General features: G+C 35.8%; 1 protein-coding gene across 2 annotated transcripts in view; it reads left to right on the plus strand.

Annotated features, from left to right (window-relative positions):
- Window positions 1-26,497, plus strand: part of LOC149794595 (plasminogen-like) — a 91,831-nt gene that overhangs the window by 18,728 nt on the left and 46,606 nt on the right. For both annotated transcript variants that reach the window (XM_089968884.1, XM_089968885.1), the window contains exons 8-10: window positions 16,317-16,364; window positions 24,010-24,036; window positions 24,654-24,896. In XM_089968884.1, the coding sequence (XP_089825010.1) occupies window positions 16,317-16,364; window positions 24,010-24,036; window positions 24,654-24,896 (318 nt within the window). The remainder of the gene's footprint in view (window positions 1-16,316; window positions 16,365-24,009; window positions 24,037-24,653; window positions 24,897-26,497) is intronic.

A 26,497-nucleotide genomic window follows, 5' to 3' on the forward strand; every position in this document is an offset into this window, starting at 1 on the left:
CCTATCTGTTTATTTTGTATAATTTATTCAATATATTGTTTAGATCTGTAATCCAGTCGAACATCGTTGCTCATTATAAACGAATAGCCTGATCTGACACAATTTGCAATACTGAAACAAAATATGTGTACGCTGCTCAGATACTCAAAGCAGTACAATGAATTTGGCCAACTAACTGCAAGAATGTCTTTATGAGCTTGTTAAATTTTTAAAGGTACAGTTAAAATCGATCTAGAAATGTGCTTTCTGTTATGTGAACTACTTTTGATGCAAAGACTATTACATTATCAAAACACTAACAATGTTTGGCTGCACCATTTATATAAAAGCTTTTTTGAGATGTGTTAAAGCTTGAACTGTTAATATAAGCTGGAAACGCTTGATTCCTGGAGCGTTTGAAAATCGTATATGGTGTATATTATCGGTCATCAAGGTCACACATATTTTAGTCTTGATTGATTGCGAAACTTGCAGGTGTATATGCAGGTGTGTAAAACAAAATATTTCGCATACATATTAGATCTGGTATTTACGAACGGTCTATCGATATGAGTTTATGTTATAGAACGACATAGATAGGACGATATGGTTAAATTAGTGCTGGAAAGTGACAACTGTACACTACTGAAGGTCTAATAAGGTCCTCCAAATGTGATTTGTATCAAAATTTAAGAGTATTGGCCATCTTTGAAATAACACGTACTGGGGGAGCTTGAAATAGTGTAATTATTATATTTTAACGGAATTAACATGACGTCATTGGATGGATGATCGTGTTAGTAGGTCTTGGAGAGATTAGACCCAACATGATGTGATTGTAGCTGTTGGTTCTTTATGAATATTTTTTTTTTAAAAAAAAAAATGTATTTTCACACTTTAAGCATTTTGTAAGAAGAATGTCATATATGAAAATGCTATGGTAATGAAATGTACGGCTTGAGTATTTTAATGTTGACCAGGTTAATATTTGGATTGTTAGTACAGCCGTATGTGTTTGACAAAACAAAATATATGGATGAAACTGCAAACCAGGGTTAGGAATGTGTAAATAATCATATGATAGATATTTTGCAGGACTGTTCATCTCATAAACTCTTAGTCAAGCTGTTCTCATGACCCGAGAGAGAGAGAGAGAGAGAGAGAGAGAGAGAGAGAGAGAGAGAGAGAGAGAGAGAAGGGAAGAAGAAGAAATTAAAGCTCTCTTGAAAGAGATGTCACTTTGACAACGAAGATATGGCTACATCTGAGGAATATGGCGATGCGAGGGTACTTCGGGATGCTATAACGACACACGCCTCTTTGAGTTTCTGACTAATGAACTATTTATTGAAATAATCAACATATAAAATTACATTCCAATATCAACATTCCAATATCAGTTTTCATAAAGTTAAATTACAGATATAAGAGATAAATTTAAAACTACGATATTCCTTCACTTGCCAACATCATACATTTGTATAATTTCTACCTTTTCGAATATAATACTGATAATTAAATATCGATTAAATTCACGATAGCTAAAGAATCTAAACATATTTTGCTCTATTATTTAAAGAGTATTTTATTCCTAAACTAACTGTTACTGAGCATGAAGTTGGTAGAAAAGGTTGATTTTTAGTATAATCAATAATATAATTACAAGTAAATATAAGTTCTTCAAACAATTAAACTTTCCAATACATTATATTTAAGAATAGTAAAGAAATATTAAATAATCCAATGTTGCAACGTAACGATGTTAGATTAAAATCTCAACACTAAAAATCCTTATACTATATAAAAATTGTACATAGATGATAATCTTACCTGTAACGACACAAGCCTTTTTGAGTTTCTGACGATGAACTGACGATTTTTATACCAGTTTCTTAGGACATGGCCAAATATGGACATACGTCTAGTTCTTGGGATACGCCAGAATCTCAAACTGAGGATCCTTCGTTCCCTACAGACTATCGTCTGGGTCTATGTACGTTGTTAGGTAGACAATTTTTCCAGCATAGCTCATTTACCCTTCTAGAAGGAATCTTGGAATTTGTCTAGTCCGACTATCTCACAACTTACTGAGTGTAGTTTTTTGCTGACTTATGATACAAGGGAAATGTATGCACAAGAGGGTTTTGCCTTTTTGCTCATAAGGGCGCAATCTGTATTAAATAGTATATAATTGTAATACCAAAATAAATGGACTTAAGCCCAAAATATTTTAATAGAAAATTACTTTCAATCTAATTTAATCAAAAATTACTTTTAATACAATTTAGAGACAATTTCAATCTTATTACTTTAACTGATAGATAGATAGATAGATAGATAGATAGATAGATAGATAGATAGATAGATAGATAGATATACATAATATATATAAACAGATAGATAGATAGACAGACAGACAGATAGATAGACAGACATATAAATAGATAAATATATAGATAGATAGATAAACAGATAGATAGATAGATAGATAGATAGATAGATAATTAGGTAGGTAGGTAGGTATCACGGATATCGGTGATACAACGATTAAATGAGCTTACTAATTACATGAATAGAAAGACTAGTTTGATGCTTGAGCATAAAACCATTTTTAAGCACATGACAGGCTAAGCAGCAGAGAGGGCGAAGAACCTCTAATTGGTTCACTCGTATTTCGCCAAAATAAGCCTTCCTGGAAAATCGAAAAAAAAAAAAAAAAAAAAAAAAAAAAAAAAAAAAAAAAAAAAATCGCGATAGCCAGCGTAAGACAACCTTGTCAAGGAAGAATTAGCTTACCCATCCTATCGCTGATAGGTTTTTCTAATCGCGATACATTGAAGGAAAATACGCGATCGTGTCGGTGCCAAGTTGAGAGTTCACCCTCTCTGCTGCTATAAATTAAATCATTATTATATCAATAATGGCAAATATCGGAGAAGCACATTCCGCTAGATTAGCTCGAGAGTGCCTAGAAGCAATCAAAAAATTTCTTCCCGTGTGAGATTCTGTAAGACAAAAACTTCAAGAACGTCAGCAAGCACAAGTTGAATTCGCAGCCGATACAGAACAGTTATTTAAACCCGTATCAGAGGTTACTGAAAGAGCTATATCGGGAGATATTAAGGATGAGGAGGAGAGGAAGAAGAGTATTCTTCCAGTATTAAAACAAACCGCTGAGCAGACTGAAAAAAATAGCACGGAGAACTAAAAAAAAAAAGATTTTACGAGATCTTCCAACTGATATAGCTGCAGCTCAACCTCTACCCGTCGATGAAGAAATACTTGAAGGCATCAGCAAAATTTGTACTGAAGTTGCCGACTTGAAAAGGTGGGACCTTGCTCCTAAACCCAAACCAGTAAAGGAAGAAGTTTGCAAAACTGATTGCAAAATTTAACGAAGGTGTTATTAAGCAACTTAAAGAAATAAAAGAAGAGGATTTACCAGATGTAACATTAAAGAACATAACTCGAAAAGAAAAAAATTTAAAACCAAAATATGTTACCATAAACGATGACAGATTTATTAAATGGAAATATCGCGTGTATTACGACAAAAAACAAGCCAGAGATGATGATCCAAATTTTGCGAGATTTGTGGACGAAATACAAACCGTTTGATGAATACACATCACACCCTCAACAGCCACCACCTTCCTATTCGCCACCTGAGCAAGAGTCTTATCAACTCCCTCCACCTCTGCAACAAATAGAACGACAAAAATCTCAACTCGAACCTCAACCCGAACCTCAACACGAACCTCAACCTAAGCCCATATCAGCGCTACCTGCAGTGATGTTTACCGATGAAGCTCTTAATACTTTTGCTGATCGGAATAAATTAATGAATATTGCCGCGCGTGGATATCGCCCTAAAGAAAAGTACTTAAAATCCGAATTTGTTAAAAAAGTAAAACCTGAAAATTGGCTTCCTGTATTATATTCTGCCTCCCAAAATTTAAGTATTGATGTAAAAGATCCCGGGTATATACAATTTAAACAAGATGTAATCGAAGCAAAGCAACAACAATCTTCAAAAGAAGTACCCGGTGCTACTGGCAGTGGTTTGGGAAGTGGTCTTATTGCCTGTCCTAACAATATCCTCGATGACGTGCAACGGTTAGAAGTTCTCATAGGAGGAAAACGAGCTGGAAATAATTCTCCGGAAATAATTAATGAAGCCGCTGATATATGTCGACGATTATTTCAAGGCGGTATCATGGACATTAATGTTTATCGGGAACTCATTGATGAAATCGTTGATGACTATCATAATGACTAGTTGTTAGATAAATGAATAACATATAAGATGATTATACATAATGCTTACCGTGGACCTGTAGCGGTTAGGGTGATAAACTCGCGATTACCAACCTATAAAGCAACTTACGGAGATGGACTCGGTGATGTTGTTCAGGGTTTATTCAGAAGGATAGCTCACAATGCAGTACCGATCGCAAAACAATTATCAATGAAAGCTATTGACGTTGTTCGTGATAAAGCTCCTGGTGCTATTGGTAACGTTGCCAGTAAAGCGTTCTTGGCAATCAAGGATAGACTAGCGCGATTAATACGCAGACCGCCACAGCCAGTCAAATTACCAAGCACTGAAGTGATGCCTGCAAATGTCAGTAAAGTAATAAATCAAGCCGCAAATCAAAAACTAGCAGCACTGATAAATCAAGGGTCTGAACAAATAAATACAAGTCTGATATCAGGAAGTGATCTTCGTTTTAGAAGATAACAAATCATAATAAAATGTTTAAACGTACATCTGACCCAGCGTTTGACATGGATGCACCATTACTCAAGGATGAGTCTGTGCGTGATTATCAATATTATTCTTATGAAGCAGTATCGCTGAATCAACGTGGACAAATTGAATAACGATTTCAGGATACAAGTAGGTATTTCTTGCCCGCTGAAGCATTTATTGAAGTCACAGGTGAACTTGTAACAAACGTCGTCGCTAATACACCATACGGAGCTAATGTCAGAGTTGGATTTGTTAATAATGGTATCATGGCGTTATTCAAAAGTGCTATATATATGATTGATGGAAAAGAAATTGAGACAATCCAAGATAATGTTGACGTTGCTACAAAGATTATAGGCCTAGCAAGATATTCGGATGATTATACTAGATCAGCTGGTCCGGCTATGATATTCGTCAAGGATAAAATTCTGAACATCCCGAAGGGAGGCCTGATATTGTAAGAAAACCAAGAAACTTTGCCGATAACGCTGACGCTGATGTATGGCCGGTGGTTCATAGCAATCCAAATTACAATTTAGGATTTAGAACACGTCAATTAATGTTAAAGGGTCATCGTAGAAGATTTTCATGTGCAATCCCACTGTCCCACATCTTTGGATTTTGCAGAAATGTCAGAAAGGGTATTTTTGGAGCCAAACAGACAATTGTTCTTCATTGAAAAGAAGATAATGATGCTATCTGGGGAGAAGGTGGTGGTGATGGTAAAGTAATATTATTTAAGCTCTCATTGTGGATGCCAATAATGACTCCATTACTCGCTGAAGAACAGCGGCTACTTTCTTTTATGGATCAAGGCGGTAAATCAATATTATCATGGTTAACAGCAACTACCGATAGCAATCAAAATCCTGTAGACGGTTTATTTACTTGGCATATATCATCACAGCAAGGTGTTTCTGCACCAAGACATATCTTTGTTGCTTTTCAAGATGCTGCACAATTAAACAATCAAGAAAGAAATCCAATGGTATTTGACAAACTTGGTGTCTCTGAAGTATCATTAAGAATAAACGGACATCAAGAACCATCCGAGGATATATTATTGAATTTTGAAGAAAATTATATTGCACGTGCAATATCATCTTTTGATGACATTTATGGGACGTGATCAAAATATTGATACTGGTTTACAAATATCGTAGTTGGATTTTACATCGTTGTATCCGATTTATTACTTTTCGCTGGAACATCTTGATTTAGTTAAGCAATCTGTCGTTGATATACATTTTCGAGCTAGCGTAAATTCAGGTGGTGTTAATTACAGAGCAATTGCTGTTATACTCAGCGACAAATCAATGTTACTTGAAGGTGTTGGTGGACGAATGAGAGTCATTGATGCCCCAGTGGAAAACATGAAGACAATTAGACCAACCGTGTTAATTATAAAAATGTCATATAGTCACTTTAATGTCACTCTGACTCCTGGTCAGGTGAAAAAATTACAAAAAAAAAAAAACGCGAGGGCATGCGGGACAAAAATAACACTAAAACGAGATCAAATTGCTAGTGGTGGTCCAAACAAGTTATCGCTGATTAAAACTCAACTAAAACATTTCAATAAAGCGCAAAAAGCAAAAACTGGAGTTCAACTTGATTTCGCTCCAAAAGCCATCAGCGACATGATTAAAACCGGTGGTATATTTCCACTTCTCGCAGCAATACCAGCGCTGATAGCTGCTGCTGCCCCAGCTGTCGCAAAAGCAGCTGCGTTAGTTGCTGTTGGAACCGCTGCTGGAATGGCATTAAAGAAAGCAACTGGGAAGGAAATTTTACACAAGGAAAGCTTAGAAAAAGATCATCACGGACACAAAAACCAACAAGGCGTCCAAAAAAGTCCAATACGCCTCAGCCGGGTCGTCTAAGATTACCAGTGGAACAATACGGGGCGGGTCTAAGACTTCCAGGAACTCCGCCGTCATGGTACCCAAAACGTTTTTAACGACAGACGCAGCGCGTCTCGCACCGATGTCAAATTTTGATTTACTCGATGATGCTAAACAATTAAATATAAAAAAATTCAGAGGTGTTTTTATACGAGATCAGTTATCGAGCCAATCGAATAATCCAGAAACTGGAATTATTAATCTTGATAATAGCGAACGCCCTGGAACTCATTGGGTTGCTTACGCGATACATCACGTGGAAATGTTTATTTCGATTCGTATGGGTCAGCACCGCCAGTTGAATTTCTAAAATACGTACACAAAGTGCAAAGCACTCCCGCTCCCATTTCAGTTGGTACTCAACGTTTCCAACACAAACACTAACTGGTCTACCGATATGTGGCCGTGAAGTAATTAATGTACTTGACGCTTTATTAAAATCAACCAAACCACCTCACAAAGTCGTGCACGAGTATACCGCGGAACGAATTCACATTTTAAACAATTCCGAAAGAATAATGGTTGATATTTACGGAAGATCTCTCAGCACGAGTAAAGGTAAAAAAACGCGACAATGTGGATTTATGAAAATATGAAATCGATAATCTTTTAACGTTGTCCGGGATAGAACCAGATGAGGTTGTTATTTTTCAGGACGATATGGCAAGCTAAAAACCAGCGATATCAAATGGTATGACATAGTTAGCAGGGTTCTTGGAGCTACCCCGGGTAACATCCCTATGTTCAGTGACAGCGGAAAAATGAGAGACTCAAGTATGTCAACTGCCGGTATCAAAGATGAAATTGCAAAAAAATGTTGCTAATCGCTTAAAAAATACCGGTGACACAATGACAGGTGAACTCAATATGAACGGAAATAAAATAGTGGTGTTAAGAGATCCAACATCCCACGAAGGTGCCGCGACGAAAAAATATGTAGACGTTAAATACAGCGCCGTAGACACTAAATTGTCCACATTGCGGGCAGAGTATGACGTTCACGTAAACGCGTTTATAAATCTCCGTAGAAATTTTAGAAAACTTAATGAAAACGCAGATAAATTCCTTGGTGATCTCCTCCCCGCTGGTATAACTGTCTCTGATATCAAAACTAAAATTGACACGATCAAGAAAACACTCGAAGATGTCGTAAGTGGAATTCCTGAGATTGTTAATAAATTAGTCTGATTAAAATCTCACCCGGAGTAACTCCCGGGCATATTACCAACATAGTATACATGGTGTCATCTGGATTAGCAACATAGTCTAAACAAAATAATACTATCAAATATACCTCAACAGTTACTGGTGTGTATAGACTGTCTGTGTTCAGTGCTGAAAAATTCGATATATTTACAACATATCCCTGGCGACATTCCACCGACAAGTTTTCCGGGGTTGTGACTATCATATTAAATAGCGGAACCGAAGAAACATTTATACTGGAAGCAGCTGATAAGAAATTAACCGCAACATCTTACTGTGGTGTCTGGAATTTGTAGCTGAAACACCTCAATTAGTTACCGCGGTACGCTAATAAATGACCCCCTTAACAGAGTTAAGGACGACGAAGTCAATGACAGCGTCAACGACAACATTGGATGCATTTGAGATAAACTCACCCGACTACTCCGTGGATATATATCAGAGTTCGATCAGAACAGTGTTAGGATGGCCTGAAATCCCACCGCCGGAGAAACCGATGCCACCTGAACCCAAAAAGTCTAACTATGTCACGTACAAAAAATCATACCACGATGTTACCCTGTCATACAAACAACATCTACTTGATATAAAAAATGCAACGTTGGGCAGTGATTTTGCCTTCTACGGTTATTACCGTGTAAGCTGGTGTTTTATTTATGAAAGAATTCCTAGAGGAGGAACTAAGTATGTGTTTATTGACCTAGATCAAATTATTAAATTTTTTAAAGAAACTAATCAAGAATACAAAAAAGAACTAGAGCGACTACGGCAACTCTTCCAAGAACATCTTTATGATTAATCAAATTTATGCAGCGAAATCATTAAACACGTAGAAATATTAAATCAGCTTGTATCCGACATGGAATAAATTAACCGGCGAGTAATCCAGGCAACAATTGATCACACTGACGATATAAATCGCTATAAACAACGTTTCTTAAATGACTATAAAATAACAGACGAACTAAAAAAAATCCACCACCAAAATCATTGATGAACATTTTCCTGATATACTTGCACGGTACAAAGAAACACTACCACCGGAAACTATTCTCCGGCACAATAATGATCCACAAGGACAAGGACGACATGTATCTCCGGAAATCGTATATATAACTTCTGTGGTCGCGGTCAATCTTGTGTGTGATGTAATTGATAACAGCTACAGCACGGATACAAAAATATCAAATCAAGAACAGCAATGATTCATTCTTTATTCAGTCACACCAAAAGAACCGCCTGGATTTTTAATTGTGCAAGAACCGATCAATCCGGTCTATCTACGATATCAAGAATAGGCCACTTGCTCGATTTGAGAAATGAGACGGTAAAAATTAATTTACTTGTGAGATCGTAAAGATTTCCAATCGTGAAAATTTTCAGGGATTCAAGAAAACAGTACGAAAAAAATAGTCCTCCTGACATTGGATATTTTGTTACTGACTGTCGCTCAGATTTCAGTAAAATATTACAAGAAATTTATATTCTTACTGAAAATCTGTCAACGCAGTTAATTCTGAAAGGGTAATAGGTAGTTAAAATCGTGTAAATCGACTGATTTCACAACCAAGTATAATAATTTTATTTTTGTGCACGGTCAACAGTACAAATATTTTATTTATATATATTTTGTGCCTATCGACTGACTTGCTAATTCTGATAGGGTATTTACTAGTAAAACTCATGGAAATCATTTGATTAGCTAATTGTGATAGGGTATTTAGTTAGTAAAAAATCATTGAAATCAAACATTTCAGTGAAAAACAAAAAACAAATATTGAAATCTATCAGTGTTTAAGGAAAAAATTAATTTTCCTAACAGTCAGGGACATACTTTCACTTTCATTTCCACGTATTTGATGGAAATCAACGAGTCTAACTTTCGTTTTCGACCGTTTCACGATCTGACATAATTTTTCTTAGTTGCCTCACACGAAAATTGCTTCATATTCGTGAGATAATTCCGACCTAATTTTTTCGATTCCACGAGAGAGAATGACACATTATTTTATCTGCGTTTCTTCTACTGTGGCTAGTGATCGACACATAACAGTCTGAATTTTCTTTATAAATCAATATTGAGAGGGTAAAATATATCTTCCTTCGTGTTTAGCCTCCTGCAGTGTTTCAAAATCAGAAATAATTTGTTCGCTTACCACCACAACGTGCACATAACTGTGTCTTTCTCTTGACTCCGACACCATAGCGCAGACATGGTATTGGTCCTAAGCTTCCATTACGAACGCACTGCAAGTGTTGTCCGCAGAATTCTTTTATACAGGATTTGTTACAAGGAGTCAATGAACCCACCATAAGCCATTTACACTGATTTCGTACCTGATTCACTGTATATAATATTTTTTATTTAAATGTTTGTCTTAATTATATATGGATGAGTTTGAGAGATTATCTGCAATCAAGCCTTGGAAAGCTTCTAGATTCGATGTTGACAGACCAACCCCTGACTCGCGGAGGCGAGCTCTGACTGATCTGATTGATATTATCAGGAATGCCGAAAAGAATTTCGTGATGATGGAGCATCTCACGTGTGGTCTACATTCAAAATTATACGCGATCACAAAGTCGTCGACGAAGTCATTGATGTTACAATGAACGATACACGTGCGAAAGCGATTATCGATTACCTTAATCAGAAATATCTTCTCAGAATAAAATTTATTGTGCAAGCCGATTCCGATACGTGGATTATTCGTGGCAAACGTGATCCTGTCGTTGCTAAATGGAAAAACCGCTGTGTTAAGTAAAGATTCCAAACCAGGATTGTTAACTGGGATTGACAGACCATATTACGCTCGATATTATCCTGTGACTGCGGTTATTTATGGAATTTATCAACTAAATGATAGACCTAACATTAATGATCTTGCCCAGATGAGATTTTCAAAACTGAATTGTGTAGCCGAACGAGTAACAGAACATTTTAAAAATGCGAAACGTCGAAACGGTTTAACCGATCTGCGACGTAAAAAAATAGCGAAGTGGGCTGATTCGGTCAAGGATACCGGAGCGTCAATAAACGATGTCGCTTAGTTATCGACTAAATTAAAATTTCCAATAACTGCAAAAACGTTAACCAGAGAGGTTTTATATGAATCAGCGAATAAAGAAAAGGGAACACCAATTGAAATTATTGATCATAACGCTCACGCTTGGACCTCCACGGTAACAATATTTCCACGAGATCGTGTCGTGAGATTTTACTCCCCAGAAAATATGTTTGATTTTATTAAACAGGTAAGCAAAAACGATCCCGTGTCAGTGTGGTTGTTTAAGAGTTCCGAAGATGGAGAATATGATCAATTTGTAAGACCCAACGGTGATTTATATCGTAGAGAATCTCTCCAACTCGCAATGAGAAAACTCGCGGAAAGAAATTCAGAAAATAATGAGCAATTATTAACTAATTGTTTTACAGTCCCGTCAGTTGCTGCCCACGCCGCGAGAGAGAGAAATTCATGGAGACCAACACGCGCTGAGTTCCTCGAAGATGTCCAGTTAAATTGTATCGAATATGGACATGGCGGTCTGTGGAATACCGAAGATAACCACAAGGATGTTATTTCGGTGGATATAGTCACGTATTATCCGGGAAGTTTTCTCGGGATGGGTGAGTGCGCTGGATATTTTTCGCGGTTTGGACATCCTACAAACGAGATGACACGAGTGGCGAATAATGGTCCATTACCAGGATTCGCTCGTGTAGTGTTGTTTGAATTCGCTAAGAATCTTCATCCGTGTGGTAATATTTGGTTTGGTAGACACTTCTCGGAGCGACGCTGGGAACTAATAGTTTTATTACGATATATGCTTGACAACCGCGTATTAATATCGTTGACGGTCAGCGAGGCAATTATATCGCATTGGACGCAGACCTCGGTTTGGTTACCAACACCGGAGCGTATCAGTGTATATGAAGTCATTAAAGAATAAAGGCGGGAATGTCCAAATGCTCCTGTTGATGTCATCGTCGATAATGCTTCTAATATTCTCAGGATTAAACTTAGCAACAGTGAAAAAACCACAAAAGAAAAATAATTGGCAAATTTACTCAGGGTGGTGCATATGATCATAAACGACATCACGTACGATTGATCATGGATGATGTTGAATTAGATTTTATAACTGCTGATTCCGCTGCGAGAAATATATTTTGTAATCGGGAAGACGCTCACTTGTCTGACGGAACACGGTTGGGGACAATTGTTAGTTACACTGATGGAAAATCTTCTCAGTATACACATCTAAGATCTTCAATGCTCGCTTATGCTTCTATAAATTTGCTATCGATGTAAATATATTTCCTGACACTGGAGTTAGAGTTGCAACGGATTCATTTTACTTGAATAAAAAATATTCAGAATTACTGGTTCGTTTTACAAACACTAATTAATCATGGGGTTCGTGGAGAATAAAAAAGGAAATGCTACATTGTTATTGTGAATCCGCTGATGTTGCGGTTAAATATAGTTATCGCAGCGATCAGATATCAGAATTATCGTCTGCACCATCCGTGTATGATCCAGTATCCAGACACAAAACCGTTTATTTGAACGGGCCGGGAGGTTCTGGTAAGATAACTCGGGTAATCGAATTATTTCGACAGAAACACGATGATATGATTGTGCTAACACCAACACACAGACTTGCCAGGGAGATGAAACAACGAGGAGTTAATTCTTGTACTTATCATGGATTTTTCAAATACAGCGGTGGCACATGGACTCCAGATCGAATGGGAGAGAAATATATTCCAGAGATCATCATTTGGGACGAAGTGTGCACAGTGTCGTTGGAAATATTGAAAACATTTCTCGACTGGTTGTTATTGAAAAATACAGCAGTGATAATGTGCGGCGATCACGTTCAACCACCTCCGTTTTTGTTGGATCATCTCCACACGATTGGTTGAAGAATTTTGTTGATTATTACTCGGAGATAACTGATGATCACAGATCTCTTGATGCAGAATTAAAGGAATTAAAAAAATTGATCAGATTACAACTGAACAAAATTCAATGTGAAATATCGCGTAAAATAATTTCAGAAACTTCTATGAACGAATTTCTACAAACGCGGAGACCAAACGATTTGATAGTGGCAAGTAGAAAGATAGTCAGAGACACACTTCAACAGCGGTTATTTCAGTTACATAAAGAAAAATTTCCAACATTTCCAGTGCCGCTGTGTTATCGACCAGCTGATACACGACGGCAGAATATTGACGTTGATATACCAGGACACTTGACAGAGTCAAGGAAACAGAATCTCATATTAAATGATATTGTCGCAGTTGATGTCAGTGTTGTGGAGGATGCTGTACACGCTGACCAATCTCCGTGGACGCTAGGATAAGCAAGGACGATTCATTCATCTCAAGGATTAACTATTACTGATGCAGCTGTTTGGACCGTTGATGATCGTATCGAATGGTCAAACTTAGTTTATCTTGCAGTGTCCAGAGTTAGAAAAATATCTCAGCTGCGGAGAATCGCCATGGACTCGTCAGAAACCATTAATGATGATATTGACAAGGATATAATAAGAAAAAAATTGGCTGGTGATAAACAAAGTGAAAAAAAACGCGACTTTGATCTCGACGTTGAATTTATTAAGGCGCTGAAACAACGGCAGAATAATCACTGTGCGAACTGTAAGTGTTATGGCAGTACTCGAGCAATAATCCAAGACAATTTACCGTAGATAGAAAAGATAACAGCTGTGGTCATACACGAGAAATACGATGTTGACCTGTCTTGAATGTAATCGACGTAACGGCTCTAGTTAAGTGATCGCGGTGGTAATTGTGTGTCTTCGGGAATTGCTTGTAATTGTTCCCATGTAAATCCACATTGAGAAGCAGTTGAATCGAGTCTGTAGATTGCTGGTCTACCAGTAGATCTTGTTATGTTAGATATCTTGTGTGTCGTGATGCTCAAAATAGGATCAGTCGCTCTTTATTACCGCCTTCAAGTTCACCGGGCTCACAGAAATATCTTACAGTGTCATTGCCCAGCACTGGATGTGTTGACAATTCACATCGTTGTACGGGTATATGTTTTTTTTTGGGTCTGTGCTAATGGGTTTCATGTTGGTTGTTCGAGTAGTCTCATTATTTAACGCGGTTATCACATTTGGTAATCTTGCAACCTATTCACGAGATCTCTTATCTTGAATGAATTCCTTCGCGTATTGATATCCGAAAAACCGCTCAGCAAGTGTTTGATTAAATCGTTCAACAATTGCCTGATCACGGTGAATTGCAGTATGTCCTCGCCTGATGGTGACGTTATGTTGCTTCATCAACGACGATACTGCACCCTGAAATTCTTTGCCAGGATCAACTTGTAACAACTGTGGTCATTGCAAGGGTCCAAGTTGATAAATTCGTTTAAACGCAGAAGCTACTTCAGTTGCTGTCTTTGTTGACAACGGTTCTGCTTCTTTGTATCTACTTGCAACATCAACTACAGTTAGCGCGTACTTGTATGTTATTTGACGTCTTTGGATTTTAACGGTATCATGTGGTAGAAATAATATATCAGCTTGATGAACTTCATTAGGAAGTCCAACATCAAAATGTGCAAAGTGAATTTGTTTAGGTGGCGATAGTGATTTGCCATATTGCCTGTCGGGATAACCATTTCTTAGCAGTAACACGTGTGACTTTTGCTGCTTCAGCGAGTTTACTAATCGCTGCGTTACCTTTCGAATATCGTCTTGGGGAATAATAAATCGATTCCATTTATTAAGTAGCCAATGATTCCTTGAAGGATTTATTCGTAATGGAATTTAGCGCGTGAATTAATTTTGCATCTGCTATGTGTCTATGCTGTAGATCTTTACCTGTATAAGCTACATCATGGGCATGACACGCTTTATCAATAGCGTTTATCGGATACTCACCTGGGTTTGGTTGGACTTGGTTGTCAAGTTTGATATGAAGTCGGGTTCCAGGACCACAGTAATTATATCCTGGAAGATGTTTTTCTCCTGGGTATTTAGCCCAAAAAGCTCCCGGTAATTTTGTTAATTTTGTTGCAATATCACCTCCTCGTTTTTTTTTTTAACCCGACCGCACTGACTTGTCAGCGGGAATAAATTTAAATTTCTTTGTACTGCATCGTTCACACTTACTCGTAGCCGCTGATCTGTTATTTTTTGTTGTAATGGTTGTTAGATCACCTGTTGGGGTACGTGTCCTGCATTTCACGCAATATAAATCCATATTCTTTTTATATACCATGCATGTAATTGATTTTTCTGCAACAAGAAAACAAGAACCAGTCAAGCATAATGCTGCACTACCAAACTCTGTTCGTATGATTATTATAGGACCTTCTGGAAGTGGTAAAACACAACTGCTACTTAATTTAATAATGAGATGGCTCAGGTGGGATAAGTCGTATTTGGTAGCTCCGTCTGTAGATGACCAGCGGTACTATGATGTACTCAAGGATTTTAATGAAAATGCAAAATCGTCAAATGAAAACGGCGATGATGTTATCGAGTTTATCACTGATATCGATGAAGCGCCGAGTGTTGATGATTTTGATGGGTTTATTAACAATTTAGTCCTGTACGATGATGTAATGCTTGATAAACAATCAAATCCAGCTAGGATATTTTCTCGAGGTAGACACAAAAATACCGATGTGATTTATGTAACCCAGCGATATACACAAATTCCTAAAGTGATCAAGGATATTTGTAATATTCTTGTTGTGTTTAACGGAGTTGATACTCAAACGTTGCGAAATATTCATAAGATCTGGTGTAGCGGTGATATGGCCATAATTAAGTTTAGAAATTTATTTAGGCAGGCTCAGTTATCCCCGCATGGATTTATAACAATAAACTTACACGATCCTCGAGCACGATACCGAGTCGGTCTTGATACAATTTTTGGATAATAGCAGCAGAGAGGGCACCGACACGTTCGCGTATTTTCCTTCATTGTATCGCGATTAGAGAAACCTATCAGCGATAGGATGGGTAAGCCAATTCGTCGTTGACAAGATTGTCTTACGCTGGACATCGCGATTTTTTGTTTGTTTTCTTTTTGTTGCGATTTTCCAGGAAGGCTTTTTTTTTTTGCGAAATACGAGTGAACCAGTTAGAGCTTGTTCGCCCTCTCTGCTGCTGGCTATACAAAGCGTCCAATATAGTTTGTGGTGGAAGAACCCCGAAAACCCCGGGAGGCTACTTTCAAGCTTTCAAATGTATTCATGTTGGCCGAGCCGATAATCGAATTCACGCGGACATAAATGTGATGTCAGTCACCTGGGGCCGCTTTGCATTAAGATTCATGAAATAACAGAAATCGCTTTGCTTAAATAGAGAACATTTCGTATTGCATATAAACAAATTAAAACATGATTCATTATTGATCTTCACAACTCTTTTACATGCTATCTTAAATTAAACAACACTTGTAATGTATGCGTATATTTCAGTTTTGAATCCAACCTTAGTACCAGAAATGACAACAACCGATGTAACAGGTAAATGTACACAATAAATTTTAATAATGTCTTATAATTTACATTATTGCAAAATATTTACATGTTTGTAACGTTAAGTTGAATCTATCGTCTAGAAACATGAAATTCGCTAGGTAGGAGATAATCCGGCAACTCTTTGGATGTTTGAATATATTGTATATCATTTAGTATACGGTTCAGTATTGTATATAGATGGATATAGGTATATCTTCTGAATTTTTATGGATATTTATTATTTTTCAACTCCTGGTACATGATTTTATTTAATTTTTGTAATTTGTATTCATTGCATTGTACTGTTTATATTCAGATTTTGCATACGCGTCTTTGGTCTATTTTGATGCAATTTAAAGAACACACATTTGCGTAGGATATATAAATAGATGCTGAGATATAGCTTGACAGATTTACTAATAATATAATTTTTGGTGTACTTATTTACGAGATTTGTCTTTTTCCCCAGTTTTAGGTAGATCAGTCGGTATATTACAAGAAATATGTTAATTCTTATTGGTTGAATTAGATCACATCAAGCGGTATTTTTAAATATTAGAATGAGTTGTAAGATCTGTCACTTGGGGGTATAATGCGAAACATAGTCGCAATAGAAAATGCATTTAAGGAGAGAACTAAGCAATAGTGTAGATTCGTCGCACAATTTCATTTATTATTCTGATAACTAAATAAATCATTTGTTAAGTTTTACAACACTTGTTGACTTGCATCCTTTTTTTACTTAGTTTATGACCATGGAATCCTAATAGAAATTTAAGGGGCGAGGGGAGCTCGACCAGGGTGCAAATTCCGAAAATATTTCAGAGAAATTGAAATTGTTTAAATTTATTTTATTTCGGACATTTCTTTGTCCTTAGTCTTTTGATTGTACGTACAGAAACCAACAAGCTTTCACAATGTCATCTAAAGCGGAAAAAATATTTTAAATTATATCCAGGACTGATTAGGTTCTTCGAAAAAGGATGAATTTCTCAAACGTGGCAAACAATATGATCTTTAAGAGGTAAAGCCATTATTGTTAAAACAATAAATTTAAATATTTTGACTCAATATTTGGTATAAAAGAATAATCGGATAACGATGCTTTGGGTTTGATTACGAAGTATCCATTTGGCTCTAACTTGAAATTATGGAATGGAAATTTAAAACGCACAAATGAAATTGGGTTAAGAAAGCTTGAGCTTAATATGCAAAAAGAGAAATTTGAAACGATGGCCAATGAATTGAAATGAAATTGAAAATTGAAAAAGAAGAAAGAGAGAGAGAGAGAGATAGACGATTCTAAAACAATAAAGAGTAAAGAGACATTCAAATGCAAATTTTAAACGGCAAAAGAGAAAAATGAGAGGAAAATACAAATGCAGTTACAAATGCAAATATAAGAGAGACACAAATGAAATCACAATTGCAAAAAGAAGAAACTTAAATGGAAATTCCATTAAAATCGAAAGAATTAGAACTGGCAGGCATAACTCACCCCACTCATGACAGTTTTGATTTTAATGTTACAAAAAATATTAAATTAGTACCACAATTGAAAGAAGATGTAGATCAATACCTTTGACAATTTGAACAGAAAATAGCCCAGAATTTAAAGAGAGCACTGGACTATGTAACTACATAATGTACATATTTGCCAAGATGGTGAACTTTATACTGAACTGTTTGTTGAACATATTGCTGTTTAGGAAAAAAAACTTCTGAAGGGTTAGGAGTTAATACCCGAAGCATATCGGCAGAGGTTTGTGAATTGCAAGAAAAGAATGTAGCCAAAGCCATGTCGAGATTGCTAGAGAAAGGGAATAACTACTTGACAGGTGGTGTACTTCAAAGCCAACCGATATATATTATGAAATGAGTTCTAGAACTGCGTCCATAATGATGTCAAGCATTACCTTTATGAACATAAGATATATAAAATAGAAAACGTTACTCGTACGGCTGATGAATATTGCTTGGCTTGCAAAGTTTCATTTGTCAATAAGTTTTCCTCTTAGAAGACAAATAATAAGAAACCATCTAAGTCTAGAGCAAGTACTTACAAATTTCAATCTGGAAAAAGGAATAAGAATCTAACGGCTAATAAGACTGATCAGAAATCCTTATTTCCTCCAATGTGCACTTATTACAAGAATATAGGGCACGTTATTTACGATTGCTTTAAGTTGAAAAAACAAGCAACATAATAAAGCGAGAGATGTTCCAAATGCTCTTGTTCCTCAGAGATCAAGGTCATGGTTTTCTATTGGAAGAAATATATTTGTAAGGTCAAACAAACCCCAGTCTGATTCTATTATGGAGAATTATGAACCATTCATTTCGAAATATTCTGCATCACTTAATCGAGATTTGACAAATCACATACCTGTTAAAATATTAAGGGACACATGAGCTTCTCAGAGTAATTTATTATCAGGTAATTTGCCTATGTCTACTAAGTCTTCTTCGACTAAAAGGCTTTTTGTTCATTGAATAGAGTGCGGTTTTATTCGAATTCCATTCACTAACGTTAATTTAACATCAGACTTAGTTTTAGGTACTGTGACTATCCTTTAATTGAAGTCTTTGGTCATTGAAAGTTTTTATTTATTGCAAGGCAATGACTCAGCAAGAGATAAGGGTGTAGTTAATTCGCTTGTAATCGTCAAGCCTAGTTTGGATCAACAAGTTGCTCTTTTTGAAAATGAAATCCTTGAAAGAGCATTTGATGATGAAGTTGATCAGAAAATTATTCATGTGGCTGACAAACTTATTACTTTGGCTTTTGATCAGGTCACTATTGTTACATTTGCTAATCAATGAAAAGGTAATAATTATTATGATAATCTTTAAACCACTATTTCTCTTATTTCTGATCAGAGTCAGAAGCGACAATTATTTGTCGTTAAACAAGAAACAGATACTGATATATGCTGTTAGTTTCAAAGGGTTACTAGCGAAGCTGATTCTGCAGAGGTACAAAAATGTTAATCTTTAAAAAATGAGAACATGAAGACCACCTGAAGTATCCACTCGTGACGAGTGGTCAGTGAGCTATCGTATTGTTGTTCCTAAGTCATACATATTTCATGTCAACGTAATTGTTGGCGTAGCCTATGAAACTTCATTGGCTGGTCATTTAGGAGTCAATAAAACCAAGTCGTATATTTTTCATTTCCACCAAATTCTTAGCTTAGCCAATGAGCCTTCCTTGGATAGTCATGTAAGAGTCAATAAAACCAACCACCATGTTTTCTATTGTTTTAGTTGTCCGACAATTAAACGTAATGTTTGCTAATACTGTAGATCTTGTAACAATTGTCAAATGATAAGAATGCCCATCCAGAAAATACCCAAAGCTCAGTTACAACATTTACCTTTGACGAACCATTTAGCTGAATAATGGTAGACTGTGTAGGTCTCTTACCTAAGACCATCTCAGGCAACGAAAACTTGTTGACAATAATGTATGCGTCTACGTGGCTTCCAGATGGAATCGCATGAAGGAACATTAAGGCTAAAGTTATATAGTCACAGCCTTTATAAACATCTTAACAATTGTTGGACTTCTTAAATCCGTTCAATGTGAATGTGATTTACGAAACAGCGAAAAATAAGTTTCAATCCCCCCAATTACAAATGAAAGTAAGGTATGACAAAACTGCAATGGAAAGAACTTTTCAAGCTGGTGATAATCCTCTTGCCCATACCTTAAACGCACCAAATTCTTGATAGCATGGCACCAATACAGTTCGAAAGAAAATGGGTGACTAAAATTATGTCACGTACACTCCTAGGGAGAGGAAGCATAAACAGCTCTACAATATCAATATTTTAAAGGAGTTATTTTGATCGAGATAGCTCTGTAAATCATTCAGGAAATGTAGTTGTTCCTGTCCCACATGGTGACTTTAGTTCAACCCGTTCCCAAAATTGCTAAATATTAAAGAATCTGGAAAATAAACTTTCATGTATACAGTCGTGAATGAGCTAAAGCGGCTAATATGTGAATATGTGCACTGGTTCCCAGATTTTCCCACTCGAACAAACAAAATCTACCATGACGTTGAAATTGTAGATTCTGAACCTGTAGAACAGCACCCTTACAGGATGAATCTTCTCAAAAAAGCCTGTTTGAAAATAGAAAACGATTATTTGTTGGAGAATGCCCTTATTGAACCAAGCCAACTTAATCGGAGTCAGCTGTACATTCTTGTGTCGAAAGCAGACTGAACCTTCCGTATGTGCGTAAGTACAGAAAAGTGAAGAATGTAAACATAAACTCATATCTAATGCCAAACACTCATGATTGTATTAATATAATTTAATTGGAATTTCAAAATATCTTATTAATTTTGAACTGTCAAAATAATTCTGGCAGCACCCATTTATCAATATGGCATAAATAAATTCGGTCTTCGTAACGCCGGAAGGACTCTACCAATGCAAATTGATGGCGTTTGGTATACAAAATTGTTCCTCTACATTCCAGTGGTTAATGAATATGATAACGTCTACTAAAGCTAGTTCTGATGCATACGTCGACAAAGTCATTATATACAGCGACGCCTTAAAAGATCACATGGAAACAATCCGGAAATTCTTCGTTGCTTGAGTGAGGGAGATTTAACAATTAATTTAATTAAAAGTGGGTTTTGTGGAGCTTGCCACATTTTTACAATATATTGGTCAAGTCCAGCATGTAGAAGTTACGGTTAAAGCTATCTGAGAATCCATGTGCCTTTCAGTAAGAAAGGAACTGATGCGATTTTTGTGTATTGATATGGCTGGGTATTGTCAAAATGTTTGCTCAATTGTTTCCATAATTGCTGAGGTCCTGTCCAGTTTCTTGAAGATAACCAAGTTTTATTGCTCTAACCATATTCATGAGGCGTTCGATAGATCAAATGCCATACTTAAATGTGGACCATCTCTTTAGCTCCAGATTTCAATCATCCATTTAACGTGTCTATTGATGCAAGTGATGTGGCGGTTGGTAGTGTATTAATTCAGGGAGATCAAAATGGCGTGGATCATTCAGTGTGTTATTTCTATAAAAAAATAACTATCGGAAAGGTGTGCTCGGCTTTAGTTCTGGTTTTACAATACCATGAATTGCGTCTTATCCGATTATTGTATTGAGAGATCACAATCCTCATAATTTCACCAAAAACATGAGAATGATAAAGCAGAGATTGTAAATATAGAGTTTGCAAGAATACAATATATATCGTCCTCACATTAAGTTAAAAGAATATTGGATCGCAGATGCAATTTCATATGTTTAGGAGTGCTGTATTGTTTTATTTTGTATACATTTTTGTACATTTATTATACACGTTAATGTGTAATTTCATTATTATTATTATATGTGTGTTTTGATTAATTACGGAATTCGGACCTTTTCCCATTGGACAGATTGATCAGGTGGTATGCTAGTGGAATTAAAAGTTAATTCTTATTGGATGATTTGGTCAGATTAAAAAAATAATTAGAAATATTATAACGATTAGGGAATATTTTATGCAATGTGGATCCCGGCTCTAATGAAGTCTATATATCCATTAGGTGCATTTTATAAAATTGGAGTTCTCCTTTATTGCTATTAAAAGAGTTATATAAATACAACTACAAACGTTTTCACTTACGTCTTCAATAATTGATTAGAAAAGCATCGTTTTATTCTACTTTTAAGTTAGAATAATTATACAAGTTTATCAAATTAAACACGATAACTGTAAAGTTTGCATATAAGATGGGTAAACTGGCTATCTGCTACACGAACATAGCAAATGTAAGGTGTCATCTACCTGGCGCCCGCTCATCACAAAGGCTGTTGCACTAGTGGACGATGACCACCGCTAAAGACTCACAGCCATAAGAGAAAAACGTTTCATCGCAGTATCCCAGATCATCGGACCTACAGACTTCCCATGCCAAATCTGTAATAACCTGTGTGCACTCAGGTTTAGACTCAGAAGCCACACGCGTAGTCACCGTGGGCAATAAAATGACACAGTTCACAATAATCAACGTTATGAATAAACTTTAGTAGAAATCCAAATTAAATCTCACTCTGAAAGTGTTGATGTGCCTGGTGATGGCTCGTTAAGTGTTGATGTGCCAACATATTTTTAAATGAAACACAGTAGCACAATCCTAGAAGAAACACTTATTTGAAATTTCCTTATAAATTCTCTGTTTCTGAGAATGTTACCAGAACACATATTTCCAGAAAAGAAATAACCTGAATAATTTCAAATCAAATACTGTGCACAACAATAACTTGATTTTACTCGGATATTAAAGCACTAATGAATAAGTTTTCCAGTAACAAGATTATATAGTCTTCTACTTGATCTCAGGTCACAATGTAACAATTTCGTTGAAAAAAACTGTTACTTGTTGTAAAATATCCTTCTTGAAATATCTTAATGTTTACAGCGTAAATTTTAATTACAATTAGAAAGTCAGGTACAAAAAATTATAAAATATTACCTGTAGTATATAAGGTACGCCAGTTAAATTGTAAGGTTATTCCAATGACATAAACTCACACCCAAAAAAGTATGTCTGACCCAGACCCAAATAAATGTTTACTTTTATTAATAATGACCCTGGTATTTTACACCTATTCATACAGGGATTATATTAGCTATGTAAAAGTTGTATACATAATGCAAAATGAATAATTTACGTAGAAAAAAAATGTAATTCTAGACACGTCCAACATACAGTGTTAGATTACAATGGCCGATAATGAAATTTAAAAATAAGTTCTAAAATTCTAACAAGCAAACAATGCTAATCAGCAAACATCATTCTGTAAAACTATATCGTGTTTTTGTGTTTGTTTCGCTTAAGTCGGTAGGGTCCGTGATCGGAATGGAAAGTGCCTTTTCAGGCTTTAATACATACATATATATATATACATACATAGGCACAACACATCCCAGGGCTGAGAACAGTATTATCAATACAACGAAACCACATCCAACTGAGACAATTACTGCACGCTTTACAAACGTTTCAACCATTACTTCAACTTCATGTATTTTTGTAAGAATGCTAATGATTATACTGACAGTTTATAGTTTTTCGAAAGTTTTTTTGACCAAATTTATATTGTCGTCAACTAACTGGAAACCCGCATCTTGCTTTTTGGTCTTTTTTGCGGTATCGAGCTTCATTTTGTACTATTTACAGTAACAGTTACAACTCTTTAATTCCCGATAGATGAAATGTTACCATCTATATCTGTGTTGAACAGTTTTTGGAAATAAAGGACTCCCCAACACATGTTCGAACCGATAATGCCCGAAGTATGTGAATGGAATGATAAACAGTTTGCTTTCAAATAGATATATGATATATCAAAATGAGGACGCCTAAGGATTTAGCATTTATTTAAAGACAAAATAGTTAAGACAATCGTAATTACACGACTGCAAGTTTTCCACACAACGGATAAGGATTTATATTTTGTTTCATTTAGTTCTAATCCTTTGTACATATTGATGTTGCAAGAGAGAAGAATCTGCTGAGAAAATAAATGGATTACTCTCTTTGTGACTTAAATGCATGCAAGCTAAAACAAAATCCTTTTACAACATGCTCACGTTATCTAATTGAATAATGATTTATGTTACAGCTGTATCTGCCAAACCATCCAAGAGAGGTAAGATGAGAAATACATTATCAGTTTTCAAGGAAACAAGATCCCTATGGAAACATATACTATTTATGATAAGTTGAATCGATTATGCCGTATATAATTGACTGTAATTAAGAAAAATTGAAAAATATCGTTTTTCTTCGCGAGATTATTTAGATGTTCTCCTTGATGAAGGGCATATATTTTAAAGGTGTATAGCAGGTGTATTGGGTGTCTAATAAATATATTTTTTTTGAAGGAAGCTAACCAACACGTAAGAAATATTTCGACACACATACATGTGCAGAACATGCGCTGTACGTGCAATTTAATGTAATGATGTCAAAATGAATCCAGATAAGACCTAAAACTTCTATGTAATACGAACGCATGAGTTGCTTTGCTTAATTACATTGAACATCATTTTGATAGGGACTAAAAAACTTCGTATTATTCAACATACAAGTTATCACGATGGGCCTTTTGAAGGAGTTCAACTGCATGATTGAAGCCAACACAATTTATTAGGTTCTAGAAATGTATGTCTTTATTCATGTAAGCTTATTATAAATGCTAATAATAATCTATCTGGAGAGAGCTATTCTACTTGTGTCTAAAAAATTATTAAATCTACTCTTCAGAATGTTTCTTCAGAAGCTCTGTGTACCTTGGTCGCGTATCAACAACTATTGGCAATAAAACATGTGACCGTTGGGATGCCCATCTCTTACCAAATGACCCTCTGGTTTCAATGTTTCCTGAACAAAGACTGGAAGATGCTTTTAACTACTGTAGAGATCCAGACGGTAAAGGACATCCCTGGTGCTATGTAAAAGGAAACCCTATGAAATCTTGGGAGTTTTGTGATGTACCTTATTGTCACGGTATGATAATGCTTTTATTAGTCTTTACCCTCCTGCTCCCCTTCTTCGTCCGCTGTTCTTGCTACCGCTGTTGCTCTCTTCCTTCTGCTGCTTTGAAGAAACATAGTGAAACATTGGGTGAAGCCTGTACATGATTAGTTGAAAATAGTTTTCACTCTGGTTATTTATTTAAGACATAACTCTCCATCCGCTACCCGTTCATTTTTAGCTTAAGCTAAAATTCAATTTCGCTTAAATTAATTTTTTGATAACGTTGTGGCTTAATTATTGTATGTTGGATACTCTATTGTTTCTGGGTCATTACCCCTCGGCGACGACATTATGTCAAGTTATGATTTTAATGCTAACGGATGGTACCCGACATTGATCTAATTAATTTGCATGCTTACATTGCTCTAAGAAGGGTAATCCTAATTCTGTCATATCATTGTTTCCATCCATTGAGATAAACCTTTAAGGAAACCTACATCTCACCCCAATAACAAACACTAAATGAACAAAATACACATGCTCACCACATCGTTTAAGAGGCAAATTGAATTTAGATATCATATTTGAATTAACAGTCAGTCAGATGTGATGAAATCTTAAATTCATTACACCATTGCCATTTTTCATGTTTGTGAAATTTCTTTGGGGCTTTGCAGTGGTACCTCAAATATTGACAACAACTTTCAGTAAAGCAAATGAATAATTAACTGAAACATATTTGCATTCCTATATAAATCGCAAGATTCGAATTTCAAAACATTTATGGGAAATTTTAGTCACTTGCAAAGTTTTAATGCTTTTAGGACATAACCTTTCTAACTTAGATGATTGAGTTGCTTGAGCAAATATTACTTAAGATGTTTGTTTTTCTGTAGTGGTAACCTCTGGTGTTTTATGGCGGCTTGTTGTGGCTTCGTCAGTACCAACTTGTATTACTGCCTTCTTCAACAGTTTCATTTAACTCGATCGTCATTTTATATTAGCCATGGCAAAAGTTTAAATGTGTGCTTCTCAATTTTTATTAGCCCCTGATCTTGATCATACTCAGAGTGCATGAATTAGTTTCTACTCCTTTTGTTATTACCATTAGAACATATACTGATGTTCATTTGATTTTTATCAACTTCAAAGTAGAACAACACTTTTTAGATCTTACTATGAATAATGTCTACTCCTTTTGCTATTACCATCAGAATATATACTGCTGTTCATTTGATTTTTATCAACTGCAAAGTCGACCAACACATTTTACATCTTATTATGAATATTTGAAAACGTCAGAATGTACCAGATGTTCGTGATGGAAAGTGCAATCACAAGAAGAGACAAAAGGTCGAGACTGGCAACATATACAGTAGGCACAGACCTTTTGAAGGTTACTTTTTAATACTTATATTTATGACTTTAAATACCATTCAAATATAGTCACCATTTGAATAAAGTTACCGATTGGTGAGATTGATAAGGTGTAGTAATTCGATACTTTTCACCATTGAAGTATACAATTATCACACACGAATAAGAATCAATCACGGTAGAATACGACTACAGCTTTTTGGTAGAAGAAGATTATACAGCCCATCTCGCAACTTCATTATCAGTAAGAATAC

Source organism: Sinohyriopsis cumingii, chromosome 8 (assembly GCF_028554795.1).
Source record: "Sinohyriopsis cumingii isolate HCF-2022 chromosome 8, ASM2855479v2, whole genome shotgun sequence".
Classification (NCBI taxonomy): Eukaryota; Metazoa; Mollusca; class Bivalvia; order Unionida; family Unionidae; genus Sinohyriopsis; species Sinohyriopsis cumingii.